This window comes from Zonotrichia leucophrys, chromosome 18 (genome assembly GCF_028769735.1).
Source record: "Zonotrichia leucophrys gambelii isolate GWCS_2022_RI chromosome 18, RI_Zleu_2.0, whole genome shotgun sequence".
NCBI lineage: Eukaryota > Metazoa > Chordata > Aves > Passeriformes > Passerellidae > Zonotrichia > Zonotrichia leucophrys.
This window is the reverse complement of record NC_088187.1, coordinates 12,122,693-12,138,607: the sequence shown is the minus strand read 5'-3', so window position 1 is coordinate 12,138,607 and position 15,915 is coordinate 12,122,693. Positions and strand designations below refer to the sequence as shown.

The 15,915-nt window shown below is 43.9% G+C and overlaps 1 protein-coding gene across 1 annotated transcript; it reads left to right on the top strand.

The window, feature by feature from the left end:
* Window positions 1-433: 433 nt before the first annotated feature.
* DUS1L (dihydrouridine synthase 1 like) lies at window positions 434-15,309 on the top strand. The gene is made up of 13 exons (XM_064728499.1): window positions 434-792; window positions 4,257-4,365; window positions 5,262-5,312; window positions 6,804-6,916; window positions 7,681-7,763; window positions 7,927-8,030; window positions 8,985-9,129; window positions 9,746-9,842; window positions 10,205-10,293; window positions 10,814-10,980; window positions 11,550-11,587; window positions 14,549-14,624; window positions 14,944-15,309. Exons 1-13 carry the CDS (start codon window positions 556-558, stop codon window positions 15,093-15,095), a joined length of 1,461 nt encoding a protein of 486 aa, XP_064584569.1. The 5' UTR covers window positions 434-555; the 3' UTR covers window positions 15,096-15,309.
* The last annotated feature ends 606 nt before the right edge of the window (window positions 15,310-15,915 follow it).

The window sequence follows — 15,915 nt, the reverse complement described above, 5'->3', positions numbered from 1 at the left end:
TTCACCTCTCTGCCCCTACCATCCGACACCAAGGACAGGACAGGCCTCGCACTTTGTCCGAGCGCTTGCAATGCTCAGTCACGGCGTTTCCCGTCGGCACCGGCTGCGGCGGAGGCCCAAGCGCTCAAAGACGCCTGGCTTAGGTTCGGGGACAAAGGACGGGAGTCGCTGCCGCGCTGCGCGTGGCGCGTACCGGCCGAGCGCCGGGGCTCCGTGCGCCGCCGCGGCACATGAGGGGAGACCGCCCGCGCACGGCGCCCCTCAGCCGCCCCGCTGCGGCTCCTCAGCCGCCCCGGGCAGCGCGGCGGGGCCCCACGGCCGCTGCGCCTCTCCCGCGCGCGGCCCCTGCTGGCAGCGCCGCTGTTTCTGGAGGGGACGGCGCGCGGCTGCACCGCTGAGCCGGCCGGAGCGAGATGGCGGTGGCACCGTCCGGCTGCGCCGGTGCCCGGCCCGGGCGCAGCGGTCGCGGCAGCCTGCGGGCCTCAGGCCGCGAGCCCCGGGGCGGCGGCGCGGGCCGCCAGCGGCCGCAGCGCTGCACGGGCGAGCAAGCGGGAGATGCCGAAGCTGCGCGGAGAAGCCTTCTGGAGGGAGACGTTGCGGAGCGCCCACTACGTGGTGGCGCCCATGGTGGACCAGAGCGAGCTGGCCTGGAGGCTGCTGAGCCGCCGCCACGGCGCCCAGCTCTGCTACACACCGATGCTGCACGCCCAGGTCTTCCTCAGGGACGCCAACTACCGCCGCGAGAACCTCTACGACGAGGCCTGTCCCGAGGACCGCCCGCTCATCGTGCAGGTGAGCGCGGCCCCTGCCCCGACTTCCCCTGTCAGCCCCAGCACCGGGAGCAGCGGCGGCGGCTGCCGAGAGCAGCTTCCCTGGGCTCACCTTGCGGTGCTGTTCTCGGGTAACTTTGAGGACGCGAGTCAGCGTTGCCAAACGCACCTATGCCTTCCACCCGCTCGTGCTAACAAATCCAGGCCTTTCCCAAATGTGCATGAGTTGAAGGTAGTCAGCCTCATCCACATTTTAACGTGATTCTAGAGAATGACAGAAATCTCATTTTCTTCATCTAAATACCGCTGACAGTTCATGAAGATGTGTCTTTTTCTGTTTATCCCACGTTTAGCAGAGGATTTGCTGTCCTAACCCAGGGGCCTGGAGCACTGGACTTCTCAGAGGGTTTCAGTCCCCCGCAACTCATCTTTAGAAACAGATTGCAGTTGGTCTTGTAGAGTCTGGGTGTGTCCTGGACCTGGTGCCACTCGAGGATCACAGCTTTTTTGAGTATTAATCTGAAACCCTGAACTCAGTGTTTAGCTATAGAGAAAGGATGCAAGGAAGATAGGACAGACTTTAAAGCATATGTTGCTTCTGTTTCTGGTCTACTGTGTGATGTTAAGGTATTTCACTCTAACCCAAAGAGGGAAAGTGGCTTGTGGAGCTGGAGAATAATGCCGGCAAAGACGGCTGTCATGAGCAGAGGAATGACTGATTTCTACACGTGGAGCAGTTAAATGGATGAGGACTCTTTACCCTGGAAAAGAAGTGTCTCCCTTGACAGAGGGGAGAGATAAGAGGAGCCTGTGGAAGTATTACTGGCTTGAGGATGATGAATGGGAAACAAGTAAGCGTAGTGGTAGTTATAAACTGTGAAATTCATTGCTGTGGGATGTACTGGATTCTGGAACATTACATGAGTCTAGAAAGCAAATGAAGGAAAACGCTTGAGGGTGTTTAGGTGCAACAAACACACCTTCTGTTTCCAAAGTCCATAAAGAAACTTTTTCAGCTTCTGGTGTTCCCTAGACATTTTGTTGTTGACCTTTGATCTGTCTCAGTACAGCTGTCACAGAATCTGAAATATTCTGGGTTGGATGGGACCCACGAGTCCACAGCCCACAAGTACATTGAGTCCAACTCTTAAGTGAATTGTCTGTACAGGGATAGAACTCACAGCCTTAGTGTTATTAGCTATACCATGCTCTAACCAAATGAGCTAATCTCAGCATCTCATACATTCTTCTTCTGTGGGAGGTAGTTTCGTTTGACACAGAAAAATAAAAGTGGCGAAAATTGAAGTGATCTTAGAAAGCTGTAAGTCACAGATCTTCAGCTCAGTAAGCTGTGTGTCCTGGGTGACACTACCAGAACAGGATCAGTTTCTGTGAGCTTGCTGTGTTACCCTTCTTCCCGCTGACCACTATTGGATATAAAGTGTGGAACTAGCTGATCTTTGGATTGATCTTGTGCAGCAGTCCTTAAAGATTTGGTCACACAGACTTGGAATTAGATTAGACAGAGGTACATCTGAGCTCAGCCTGCTCTGAAGACTTTGTTTACTGTGCTAACATTCTCATTATATGACATGGTTGGAGGCTTTCCGTAGTTTCAGTTGTCTCAGAGAAAGCAAAATATTTTTTTTATTTTAGTAGGTGTCAGTCATAATTTAATGTAGTGCTATAGGGTTTAAGTAGCACCTTCTGCTGAGAAGTGTTTAAATTTTGTTTCAGGTTTATTGAAGACATGATGGAATTGCTTTTTGTGAAAAATGAAGTTTAGAAAATCTGTTTAAAACCATAAATTAGAAGAAGAGTTTGTCTCTGTCCTCTTCAACAAATAAGCTTCAAATTAACTAATTTTATTAATTTGCTTTTTGCACAGTTTAAAATGTAATATTAATTACATTCAGTTAAGACTGAGCATTTGACTATAGGCCATATATCTGTTTCACATGCCATGGGAATTCATTTTAGAGGCAGTTTTGCTTATTGATATCTACAAAGTTTGAGCTGTCTCAAGACCCAGAGACATTATGGGTAACTGTTTTCTTAAGCGCTGCCTTTCTGTACTAAAATGCTATAGCTGTTGTTATGCAAAGGATTTTAAAAGTTGTTTCCACTTATTCTTGGGTACAACACGTAAAATATTCATCTGATATTTCTTTGCCTCTTGAATGCTCATCTTTCTCATTTTGTCATTTGAAGGTTGAGAGTCTTTAGCTGGTAAGTGTCACAGATTTTGTTTTGAGGTTTTTTTTAATAGAATCATTGAATATCCTCAGTTGTAAGGGATTCACAAAGTCCAACTCCTGCACAGAGCAGCCACCGGAATCCCACCAGTGTTGTCCAGATGCTCCTTGAGCTCTGCCAGGTTTAGGGCCATGGCCACTGCCCTTGAGAGCCTGTTTCAGTGTCTGACCACCCTCTGGGGAAGAACTTTTCCCTGACATCCAGCCAGAGCCTCTCCTGACACAGCCCCAGACATTCCCTCAGCAGCTGTCACTGGTCGCAGAGAGCAGAGCTGTCCCTCTGCTGCCCTTGTGAGGAAGTTATGGACTTCGACAGAGTCTCCCCTCTGTCTCCTCTTCCCTAGGCTGTACAAGCCAAGTGACCTCAGCCACTCGTATGGCCCCCATCTCTGTAAGCTCCTTTGAACACTCCCTAATAGCTTTGGATCTTTCTTATATTGTGGTGTCCCAAACTGTCCCCAGGACTTGAGGTGAAGCAGCCCCAGTGCAGAGCAGATGCCCCCCAAGGACATAGCTGGCCTTCCTGGCTGCCAGGGCACTGCTGGCTCATATTCAGCTTGCCATCAACCAGGACCCCCAGGTCCCTTTCTGCAGCCCTGTTCTCCAGCCTTTTGTTCCCCTGTCTGTCCATACATCCAGAGTCAACCTGTCCCGGGTTTAGAATAGGCTGGTTGTCTTTATTGAACTTCATATGGTCTGTGATTGCCCAGCCCTCTTACTGTCACAGTCCTTCTGCAGCGCCTGTGTGCCTTCCAGGGCGTGGACAGCTCTTCCCAATTTAGTATCCTCAGCAAGGTAACAAATGTCAGCAAGGTTACAAGGCATTTATGAAGCTGTTAAAGAGCTCTGGCCCTGTCTAAGATGGAGCCCTGCAGAACCCTAATCATGACAGGTCACCAGCCTGATGTCATCCCAGTCACTGTAACCCTTTGCACTTGACTCATGAGCCGGTTGTTTGCCCATCACACAATGTGTTTGTCCAGATGTGGGCTGGACATTTTGTCCAGAACCATCCTGTGAGAAACAGTATCTAATGCTTTACTGAGGTCCAACAAGATTACATCACATGGCTTCCCTTGATCATTTTGAGAAATAGTGTTTGGTGTTATTAACTCTGCATATTTGCCTATTTTCTGTAGCAGGTAGTTGCTTCATAACTACATCATAACTTTTTGTCAGTACTTGAAGAAAGCTATTGCCTGATTATTCCACTTCTCTTTGGTTTTCACAGTTCTGTGCCAATGATCCTGAAGTGTTTGTCCAAGCAGCACTGTTGGCTCAGGATTACTGTGATGCCATAGACCTAAATTTGGGTTGCCCCCAAATGATTGCAAAGAGAGGTATGTGCAAATCTGAACCCTGGATAAGCAGAGAAATGGCAAGTGGCATTTCAAATGGGAATGTTGGCAGTAAAATATCAAGAGGGCCAAGTCATGCCTTGGGGAGGCGACAGTACTGCTGAAGCCAGACTTAGTTACACCCAATGTAGCAGGTAATGCTTTTTGTAGTACCTAAAGCAAAAATTAGATATAATTAATTCTGATTTCTCTTAAGTGGCAGCTCCTGTGTCTAGAATATCCTTCAGAAACATTATTTTTAGTAAGAGCTTGGTTTTCTTTCTGATTTTTGCTCAAACAGCTTATTTTTAAAAAACTGCACTTAAAATTAGATCATTCAGACCCTTAGGATCTCCTGTTTCCCTGACACTTGCAGAGTTTTTTCACAGTAGTGTAGAAGAGGATGACACCTACTGAATCCCTTAGATACTGCATGTTTGAAGACCAGAGGCAGTGAGTGAAAATTTTGGATCAGTTAAGGTATTGAGAAAATATTTGTTCAGTAACTGCCCATTCTTCTTCTAAAATACCTTTCAAAGACTTATAGGAAATGATTAATGGTACAAATAAATTTTTCAGTCTGATCATCTGTTACCTAATAGGATTTATTAAACATCTGGTATAAACCCTTAGAAGTTGGACTTTCAGCTGCAAGTGTCAACACATCAGCCTTGGGGAGTACCAGTGAAAGTAGGGTGTGGGTATTCCTTGTTTATCCTGTAAATTTAGGGTGGCAGGGAGAACAGAATGATCCCACTCTTCCAGTTGGGGCAGGACAGAGCAATTGTGTTTCTGCCAGTGAGGCATATGAGTGTCTGGATCTTTGTGAGAGTTTATGAAAACTGTGCTTCCAGATCTTACTCTTCTGCGCAAGTCTGTCATGTGCTATTTTATCATAGGTCACTATGGAGCATTCCTGCAAGAGGAGTGGGATCTTCTTCAGAGAATGAGTAAGTATTTAGAGAAGGAATAGGATAAAGTAATTATTGAGAGGAGGTTTGGGGATTTTGGGGGACTGGAGATGCATCATATTTCTTTAGGCAGAGTTGTGTTTGGGTTTTGAAGAGATAGTTGTATTCTTTTTTTTGTTCTTTTATTTTTTTTATTTCATATGGTATTCCAGTGGTACCCTCAAGATACTTGGTGGTATCCCACAGCAAACTCACACTACGTCTGCTAAAAAACGTTTGTACCTGAAACAGACTTCAGGTGAAAGTGAGTCATTTAAGTCCCAGTCTCATATGATAGCTTAGTGGCTCTCCAGCTCTAGAAACAGTAGAAGTCCCAGTGCCTTGCTTTTTCATATTGAAGTTCTCAGGTGCCAAGGGTCGTGCTTCTGCTTGAAGCCACAGTTTCCCTTTTCTGATCAACTCCATGTACTCTTTCTGTCCAGAATATAGCAAATTATGCCTTTCTTCTCCTAATTCATGTAGGTTATTTTCAGGCTATCAGTAGCTGTTGTGATCAGCATCATATTTTTTTAAGAAATACGTTTGTAACTGATATAAAAAGCAAAGTTTTGGTCATTTTGTAGAACTGAGAATGTGCCTTCATCCCACTTCAAAGCAAGTGTTGGAACCATGAAGTTAGACAGTCCTATTTCTCTTTGCATTCCCAGTAGTGTGGGGAATCTTGAGTGATGTTTGGTACAAAGACACTGCTGGGAACCTGGAAGATAAGACAGTGCATCCTTGCCCAGCATGTAGTGTGGCTGTTGAGAAATATGCAAATCAAAATGGCCTCAAGGTGTGAAGAGAACCCAGGTCATCTAGTTGGGTGAACCCAGGCTGTCTAGTAAGAGAGGTATCTTGGGCTGTCCTCTTCCTCGTTCTTTTCCCAGCTGCCTTTAAATGGTGGAGCACTCTTTTCTGCTTGCATCTGTATACACCTTGCTTGCTCCTTTGAAAGGGTGATGGGAAGTACCTATCATTAGAGCTCATAGGATTTAGATTAGAAGACAGCAGGTCACTTCCTACATTGTATATCCAAGCTCTGTAAGAGACGAGAATTTCAGACGCAGCATTACTCACTGTTTTCCAGTTGGTTCTCTTTGTTAGCTCTCTTTTTGGTATTTTTGTGATTCCATGTACTGTGTAAGGACTGTGAGTTTACCATGTTCTAGATTTCACCCTGACTCTATAACCTACATTTACTACTTGATTGCATCTGCAGCCTACCTCACTTGATAAGCCTCTGCTTGCCATGGATAAGACTCTACTTATAATGATTTTTTGGTGATAAGTTGCAAAGAAGTGAAGTACCTTTTTGTGGGAAAGGTAGACAAGCAAGTGTTAATGTTGGAGGAGTACAAGCCATGAGGACTGCATAGCAGTAACTTCTTAGGCTTTTTACATACCATACCCAGTATCAGATCTTGAGGAGAGCAGACACTTTTCATAGCATTGTGCAGCCCACTTACCTGTGTTTTCAATCTTTCTCAGTTTTACTGGCTAACGAGAAGCTCTCTGTTCCCATCACATGCAAAATCCGCGTTTTCCCGGAGATTGACAAGACAGTGAAGTATGCACAGATGCTGGAGAAAGCTGGCTGCCAGGTAAGAAGGCAGCTGCTCTGTCTCCTCCTGCACTGGACACGTATCTTTTTGTAAAGTATCTGATGACCAGTTCTTGGTATACTGTGGATATGAATAGGCTGCATTATTTTACAGACAGAGCAAACAGAATGCAGACAGGTTCTGTGTGTTTGCAGCCCTAGGCTACAGGTCAGTGGTGTGGTACAAAAGACACAATGATTTCAGTCTTTTGTAATCACTGCACTGGGCAGCATCCTTCACTGTGGTTGAGCATTTCAATATTCACATAGTGCTGCAGGAGGCATGTGTGAATGCATAAAATCCACGGTACTGTAGAAGAAAAAAGGTATCAAAAGGTATCACTAGAAGAAGTAAGCAGCCTTCTAGGATTTAACTCCAATTAAATTGGAAGAGATGGTCTGCAGTTAGAGACAGTACTGACAGTATTTGGACTTTCTGCTGAGGAGAAAGGTAGATCAGTATATCACAAATTCCAAAGTGAATCACAAATTGAATCCAGTAGGAGAAGGAAAGGAAACCTGTAGGTTCTCCCATGATAGAATCTTTTCATGCCATGGAATAGCAAGATGAAAGGAGCCTAAGACCATGCCACAGTAGGTGAGCTGCTGATACTTTTCGGTGTTGCTAAACTCCCTGCACTCTTGAAATAGCAGCAGGAATTCAGTGGCATCCCTGAAGTGGTAGGGAGCAAAAGGAAATTTTTTTCAGTGGATTTATTCCAGTGGTTCATACATGTGGAAAGCAAATGTAATGTTCTGTTCCAGCTGCTGACTGTGCATGGCCGTACTAAAGAACAGAAAGGACCACTTGCTGGCGTGGCATCTTGGGAGCACATTCAAGCTGTAAGGTTAGTGAGCAGTACCAGTCTTAGTGAATTCCTGCTAACACACTGGATTTTAAACAGATTGTACAGTGGTATTGAAGAGCAAACAAATTTATGTGACAGGAGGAGAATTCCTGGGTTGACTCTAATTCTCAGTTTTATGCATCTGTTTTATTCATTGGAATAGAAAAGCTGTAAACATTCCTGTATTTGCAAATGGAAACATCCAGTGTCTCAGTGATGTGGAAGAGTGCATCCGTAAGACAGGAGTACATGGTGTCATGAGTGCAGGTAAAGAAAATTAACACTTCTACTCTGATGAGAATATGAGTTGTTTCTTATTCCCTTAGCAGCCTCACATACATTTGTTAAAAACTTATGTCAGATTGACTTGGTGAAGAGCTTTGCTTGACAGCTGAGTGGCCATTCTCCCTCATCTTACACTGGTCATCTCATACCAGGAATAGGAACCCCTTAAGATTGGTAAAGAATCGTTTTGTTGGACTTGCAATACCATTGACTCATTGAGCTCAAATGTAATTACCTGACATATGGGAGGCATATGGGGCTCCTGTGGTCCTGGAATATTTTTGTGACATCTGTTAATCAAATGGAACAGTTTTTGAATGGTTCTCAATGAACTAAGTGCATCTGTGGGTTAATATTCCTGCAGGTGGTTCATGTTGGGTTGGGACAAGAAAAAATTGACATAACTTCCTACAGGAAGAGCTTGGATAGGCATCAGAAAAGCTTCTAATCACTCACACAATCAAAGAAGGGTTGTAGAATCTTGGTTTTAGAGAATACTGGTTAACAAAAAGCTTGTGAAGCCAGTGGAGAAAAGCACAGTGAGAAGCTGTATTTGTGAATTTGGGCCAGACAAATATCAATACAGACATAAGGCAAGACACCTGTCATTTCAGTATTTAACCACTGGGCAACAAAAGCAGTGATTTCTCTATTTATTAATTGGTTTACTGTCTTCCTGTCAAGGTTATATGCCTTTCTAGAAACAGAACTTTAATTAGATATGAGCTGTTCAGTGCAATTATGAATTGCATAGTGAAATATAGTATCCCAAGGTCAGGCTGGAGTATTACGGACCCTGTGTTCCTTTTGAGAGTATGTGGGTGATGTGTCTGTGGCTCTAGGATCACAGAAGAGATGATCAAACTCCAGAGCAGAGATTTTGGCCTTTGTTTCAATCCTGAAATGAAAGTTTGAGTATTTATTTTCGTTCCCTAGAAGGTAATCTTCATAACCCAGCTTTGTTTGAGGGCCGGAACCCATTGGTGTGGGAGATGGCTGAGGAGTACCTGGAGATCGTGCGGAAGTACCCCTGTCCATTGTCTTATGTTAGGGCTCATCTCTTCAAGCTCTGGCATCACACGTGAGTATCTCCATAGAACTCTTTTATGTTTTCAGGGCTCATCCTGCTTAGAAAGTGTGTGGGCTTTCTGGACAAGGATTTGTTTGGCCAGAATGAGTATGCTGCAAAGTTTTCTTTCCTGGACCTGGCTGGAGAGGGTGTGGGCTGAGGTCTTTACCCTTTATTTCATATCAGGGAAACAGGGCATGGGGAATGAACAAGTTGCCACAAGATCAGCCAGGGTGTGATCTCACAGCACGCCAGCTGCAATGTGGTAATTGCCCATCTGCACACACTTCATGGCAAGCACAAGTTAACTATCTCCTTGTTCATTGTGAGGCAGAGTGCTGTTGCATTTGTTGTGGAGTGAGAGCATAGCTATGGGCAGTTACATAGTTATGGGCAGAGAAGCAGCTGATGGACTGTACATTCACGTTAGTTTATGTCAAAGTACCTTGGTTGTCTGCTGAGTCTTTATCTGGAAGAGACATATGTGTGCTTCTCTCTGGACTTACAAAGACGAATAAAAGCTTCTACCAAAGGCAAACGAATCGGGAAAAGTGTATAAAATGCTTTTATGCAGTTATTTTTAGTTGATTGCAGTCTAAATATAACTGATGTTTGGGCTTTACCTCAGGCTTCAAGTTTACCAGCAGCTGCGTGAAGAATTAGCAAAAGTGAAGACTCTAGAGGGCATTGTAGATGTCAACAGGGAGCTGAAACTGCGATGTCAGGTACCAAGATGGGCTCTAATCTCCCAGAACAGCACTGCCTGCACTTGGTGGCAATGTACCAAGTATGTCATAGAGTTGACATCCATTAGTCACTTCTCTGGGATTTGTGGCTTACTAATCTTGATATTCGTAGCTTACTACAGTAGCATCCCCTTAAGCCTGGTCAACTTTATGTGGGATAAAGTTGATTTAGGAGTTAGAAATGTGCTTCACTTCATCTGTCATGGATGGTTTTTTAGCCTATATGTAATAGTCAGTAATTGTTAGCTTAAATTTCAATTTATGATTTCCTGGAGTTTGAAGTGTTATTTAGTGTATTTTCTGACAACTCCAGGAAGACTGACTGTAACTCTATGCTGCAGGAAGAAATAGCTAATCAGAAAGAAGGAGAAAAGCCAAAAGAAGGGTTGCCTTTTTTCCACTGGATCTGTCAGCCATACATCAGGCCAGGGTGAGTTACTTTTATTGATACTTACAGGTACTCATAGGACTTTCCCACCCATACCATAAAAAAAAAAAAAAAAAAGAAAAAAGCCTTGAAGAAGACTTTGCATTATTTGTATTCTAGTTTGGTTGTTTCCTAGTTATTGCTTTGTTTGTGGGGATGTGGCTCATTGTTTGCATCTTCGCCTTTGGATCCTCCTCAAATTTCTCTCTCCCTCTCTCTCTGGAAAGTAAAACTTAGGAATCCCACAGCAGCTAGCAGCTGAGAACAAGAACCTGATATGCCCAATTTAGCGGGCCAACTTTAATTGGCTTTCCTACTGATATATCTGATAGTGTGTCTGTTATTAACTGCTAGTGTTAACCAAAACAGCTAGGTTTGTCTATCCCATTTCTAAGGGCAATGACACTTCATTTCCACAATAGAAAGGTTTATGGTTTACCCAGATTTCTGTAAACCAAAATAATGGTCAGGGAACAGCTACTCCTTCCCTCCAGTCAACTTATGATTAAATTCACTGTTTCAGGCCAAAGGAAAGATGCAGGGAGAATGGAGATAGTGGAACTGAAAAAGGTGTGCGAGGAAAACGTGCTCTGGAAGAAGAGGAAGATGGAAATTCTGAGCTTCTGTCAAAGAATAAACAAAAAAAGAAGTTAAGAAATCCAAATAAAAGCTTTGATCCATCTTTAAAACGTAAGTTCCATTTATTGGCATAAATATATGGAGATATGCTGATACCACTTTCGACATAACTTGCCGATAAGAATTTTCCTGGCTTGTGTACTTGTAGAAACTTCTTTGAAAAGAGGAGGAATTGTTGCTATTGAAATTTCAATAGCAGGCAACATGATTCAAATAATGTTCACTGGTAAAGGAAACAAGGTTTAAAGTAGTAGGTCACTGATTCTCTCTAAGCATCTTTTTAAGATCAAAATTATTTACAAACTGTATTGTAGCTATCATTAGCATTTGAAGTAGAAATTTTGTATGAATTTCAAGCTGATATTCTCCTGTTTTATGCTTGACTTGAGGATTAAAATTTTCAATGTTTGGATTTTAGCATAGAAGCACTTAAAAATTCAAAGTATTTTTACCTTTGTACTGTTACTGGAGGTACTGTATTTTAATTTCAAAATGAGTCTCTGTCTAGAAAAGCACCAAGCTTTTCTGGTTCTGATTTTTTTTTTAAACTTACTTCTTCCACATAAAAATACCATTGGTGAAATCAGGTTTCTCTCTCTCTCTTTCTCTCTCTTTCTCAGCCAAGTATGCAAAATGTGATCAATGTGGAAACCCTAAGGTAAGTCAGTACAGGCATCCATCAAAGCTTTTCCATTAAATGGAAATGAAATGTCCATGTAGGGATCAGTGTCTGGATGGAGATCAGTGACACGTGGTGTCCCTCAGGGGTCTGTACTGGGACCAGCACTGCTCAATGTCTCCATCAATGATGTGCGTAGTGGGATCAAGGTGTCCTCAGCATACTGGCAGATGACACCAAGCTGAGTGGAGTGGTGACACACCTGAGGGACAGGGCCATCCAGAGGGACCTGGACAAGCTCAAGCAGTGTCCTGTGGTAACCTCTGAGGTTTGACAAGACCAAGTGCAAGATTCTGCACTTGTTCAGGGCAACCATGGTATCAAATCCAGGCTGGGGGGAGGCACAGACTGAGAGCAGCCCTGCCCAGGACTTTGGGGTGCTGGTGGGAGAGAGGCTGGTCATGACTCACCAATGTGCACTCACAGCCCAGACAGCCCCTGTGCTCTAGGCTGCATCAAAAGCAGCATGGACAGCAGGTCACGGTGGGGGGGCATTCTGTGCCTTTGCTCTGGTCGCACCCCCGCCTGGGGCTCTGCATCCCCCTCTGGGGCCCTTGGTGCAGGAGACACAGGGAGCTGTTAGGGCAGGCCCAGAGAGGCTACAAAGATGATTGGGGGATGAAGTCCCTCTGTCAAGGAGACAGGCTGAGACAGGGGGGCTGTGCAGCCTGGAGAAGAGAAGGCTCTCTGGGGAGCCTCACTGCCCCTTCCAGTGCCTAGAGGGGACTTAAAAGAAAGACAGCAATGGAATTTTTAGCAGGGCTTGTTGGAGTAGGACAAGGGGCAATGGGTTTGAAGAGAGTAGAAGTCGTTTTTTATGGTGAGGCAGTGGACCAGGTTTCCCAGAGAGGTTGTGGATGCCCCATTCCTGGAAACATTCAAGGTCAGGTTGAACAGGGCTCTGAGCAACCTGATCTAGTTGAAAATGTCCCTGCTTTTTGCCTGGGATTGGAGTAGATGACCTCTACAGGCTCCTTCCAACCCAAACTATTCTATGATTCTATTCTGTTATTCCAAATCCAAAGGTAGGTCTGTGCCAGTGCCCAGTGACACAGGTGCATACCAAGTCCTGCTGATAAGTGTGTGTGTGGGGAGGAAAGCCCATACTTGGGCAAAAGCTTTTTAACCATTAACTGTAACCAATCTCTGAGGTTGAAGGTGCTGCACAAAAATCCTTAACATACATAACAGATTCTTTGAGAGACTTTGAGAGACTTTGCCTTCCTCTCCAAAAAAGTGCAGTCCTGCTGCTGCTCAGGGTATTTATTGCTGAGACAGTTGAGTGAGTTAATTGAATTTCTGAAGATATCCTGGAAACAAATCTCCAGACTTCTACACATGTATGACATGCATATTTTACTGTGAAATGAAAAACAACCCCCTCTTATTTGAGTTAGTGGTGGATGGAGTTTTTCTGCAAAGGGAAAATTTGAATAACTGGTGTGGTTCTTAGCGTAAAATAAAAATACTTCATGTCATCGCAGTACAGCCTGCAGCGTCAGGCAGCACCTGCAGCTGTTTTGTGTTGTGTTTGGATCTCTGCCCTTATCAAAACAAACCTAAGCACCTCCTCATCCTCAGTCCTGCCTTTGCAATAAATTAACATTGACTTTCACTATTAGCAGAGCGAAATGAGGCAGCTGGTTTTACAGGTTCTGTATTGAAATTTCAAATATTTTGATATTTGCAAAGAGCTCGTTTTGCTTTTGCTTGATTTATTTTTTCCCTTGGGGGAACATAGCTATTTGCTTGACAGGGTGATGTTGCTGAGCTGTGTAAGCAGAGTGTATTTATTGCTGCTAATATACCTGTAAAGTGGGGTGTAAGATATAAGTAATTTTGTGTTCTAGCTTAAAAATTAGCATTACATACACCTCAGGGGCAGGGGAGCCTGCAACACAAGCATATGATGTTGCTCCGTGTTGTAACACTGTTACTGCAGCGAAGCAGTGGCAGCCAGCTGGGGCTTAATTTGAAGTTGCAGCTACTGAAAAAAATGGGATTTTTTTTTGCTGTGTTCATCATTGGGAAAGCATTGAGCACTAGGCTGGTCTGCTTTCAAAGCCATCCTGTTTCATAGCTAATCCAGGTGTCATTGCTTGGTGCATAAAGCAAGATTGTCTGCACCAGGGCTTAGACTTATTTTTGTTTTGCTGTTGCATCACTGTAATGTTGCAGGTAGCTCTTGAAATCTTCTGACCAGGTCTGTAATTATTTTTTTTCCCGCTAGATTATGTGCTTCTGAGCTATGTCATGAAATGGGGTAGGGGTGTGTGGAGAAGGAAAAGGATAAGGAACTCAACTAAAGCCTCCCTAAACATGAAAGGTTTTCTGACTAGGGTGAAGGGAACCATGGTACACAATATCAACCCCCTTTTCTAAACTGTATGAGAGCAAAGCAGCCCCAAGACCCAGGCTCATTCTGCCACCTCATCAGGTAGCCAAGACTCAGCTGCTGCCGTCCCCTAAGGGTCACACATTATACTTTTAATAAATATGCAGGTGTATTTTAAGATACAAGTAGGGAAGTAATTCTGGTGGTAACATATTGTAGGCATAGATGCAGATGGTAGCGCTGTGTTTCATGCTGCAGAGAACTAGAGCAGGCTCGCCAGCACCAAATGTGTTCATGCTTGTTCCAGAGGGCTTATGGCATGTGGCCGCTTGTGGTGGGTAGCTCGGGCTGCCCAACAGGCTGTGGGGGCTGCACAAGTTGAATGAGGGTTTCTTTTTTTTGGTCGGTCGGGTTTTTTTTGTTCTTTATGTGCAAACAGCAGATAGCACCCAATATGACATCAACTCCATCATCTTCATTAGGCTGAGTACACGTTTTTTTCCAAAGATCTGAAAGTGCAGAGCTGTATTGTTACTTATTATAGTAAACAGTAATAATTTTATTTTCACCGACACAAGCTTCTTTATACCACTGTCCCAACCCAGGGCACTAAATGTGTGTTTAACATGTGCCGAGGATGCTGTAAGAAAAGAGCATTCAAGGAGGTAGCAGATTGTCCAGGTAAGTGCATCTGGCCTTAACAAGCAAACATCTTATCCACCTCCCATCTATATTCATTACTGAATCTTTGGGTTATGGGGTGTAGGTGAGTGTTAAAATCTACATACTTACCTACGTGTTATGTAAAAGTTTGTAGTACGATTTTAAAAGACTGCTTTTCCTTCTCTGTGTCATTGCTCCTGCTTCCAAAGCCTTGGGATGCAGTTTCCAGTCTGTAATGACCCGGTCTTTATAAGGCATGAGGTATTCCGTTTACCACTGTAGTCACCTCATTTCAGGATGTTGGTTTGGGGTTTTTTTCCCCCTTTTGCTTTTTCAGGTCATGGACTACTTTTTAAGACCAAGTATGAAAAATCCCTTTCATGGCAGCACAGCCAAAAAGGAATTCAGACCCCAGAGATCAGTCAGAGAGGAGACACAGAGGTGGGGGAGACAGCAGTGCTGAAGGAGGCTGGTGACAGTACAGGGTGAAGCTTTGGAAATGAACAGTCCAAGAGCTCCTGCCAGACCACTACACTACTTCCCTGGGCCAAAGAATGTGTCATCTCCAGCTCACTGTCAGCTGTGTGAACTTCTTCCACATAATTAAGTTCTGGAAAAGTTTTATTTAAGTAAAAAACTGCTTACTCAGGGAATTATCCTGCATTTGAAATAAAAGAGATGCAATTAAATGTCTAATGCTGTATTTGAAAGACTGAAAATGCTGCATTTTTGGGTGGAGACAATTTCTGTAAGCTGCCATTACACTCTGCCTCCTGTATGCTCCTTAACCCTTCATGTTCTGTTTTTAATACTGGCAACTAAGTTTATTGTATTAGAACAGCCTTCTGGCATACTAAAAATAGCAGTGTAAGTGACTTCCTCACAAACAGAAAATGTGTCACATTTGTTAGTGTTTTAGTAGGCTTCATTTTTAATGCAGAAAGGAAAACAGCAGTACTTGGAAAATGTGAATGTAAAACTGTAAGATTTTGCTATATCCACATTAACAATTCTTAGTTTCTTACAGTATGATCACACTTGACAGTCTTCCATGAGCCAAAGGTTGGGGGAGGATGAAATCTCTATTTTAACAGAGAGGGTTATCTAAAAATATGTGGGAAGTTGTAACCAAGTCCAGTAGTAGTTCCTTGCTCAAGGTCTCATACTTCATGATGTAGTCATTTGTCCTTTACATGTGATAAATTCTGAGAGATGTGACAAAACCAGATGCAGGTCCTACACGTGCCTTTTTTAAAGACGGAAACTTGAAACCACCTCTTCCACTTCATGTGGAAGTAGTTCACTTCTT

Excerpts from the sequence above, each read along its gene's own strand:
- DUS1L (XM_064728499.1), top strand. The coding sequence starts at position 556 with ATGCCGAAGCTGCGCGGAGAAGCCTTCTGGAGGGAGACGTTGCGGAGC. Across the intron at positions 7,764-7,926 it reads GAGCACATTCAAGCTGTAAG|AAAAGCTGTAAACATTCCTG; the intron begins GTTAGTGAGCAG and ends TCATTGGAATAG. Across the intron at positions 14,625-14,943 it reads GGAGGTAGCAGATTGTCCAG|GTCATGGACTACTTTTTAAG; the intron begins GTAAGTGCATCT and ends TTGCTTTTTCAG.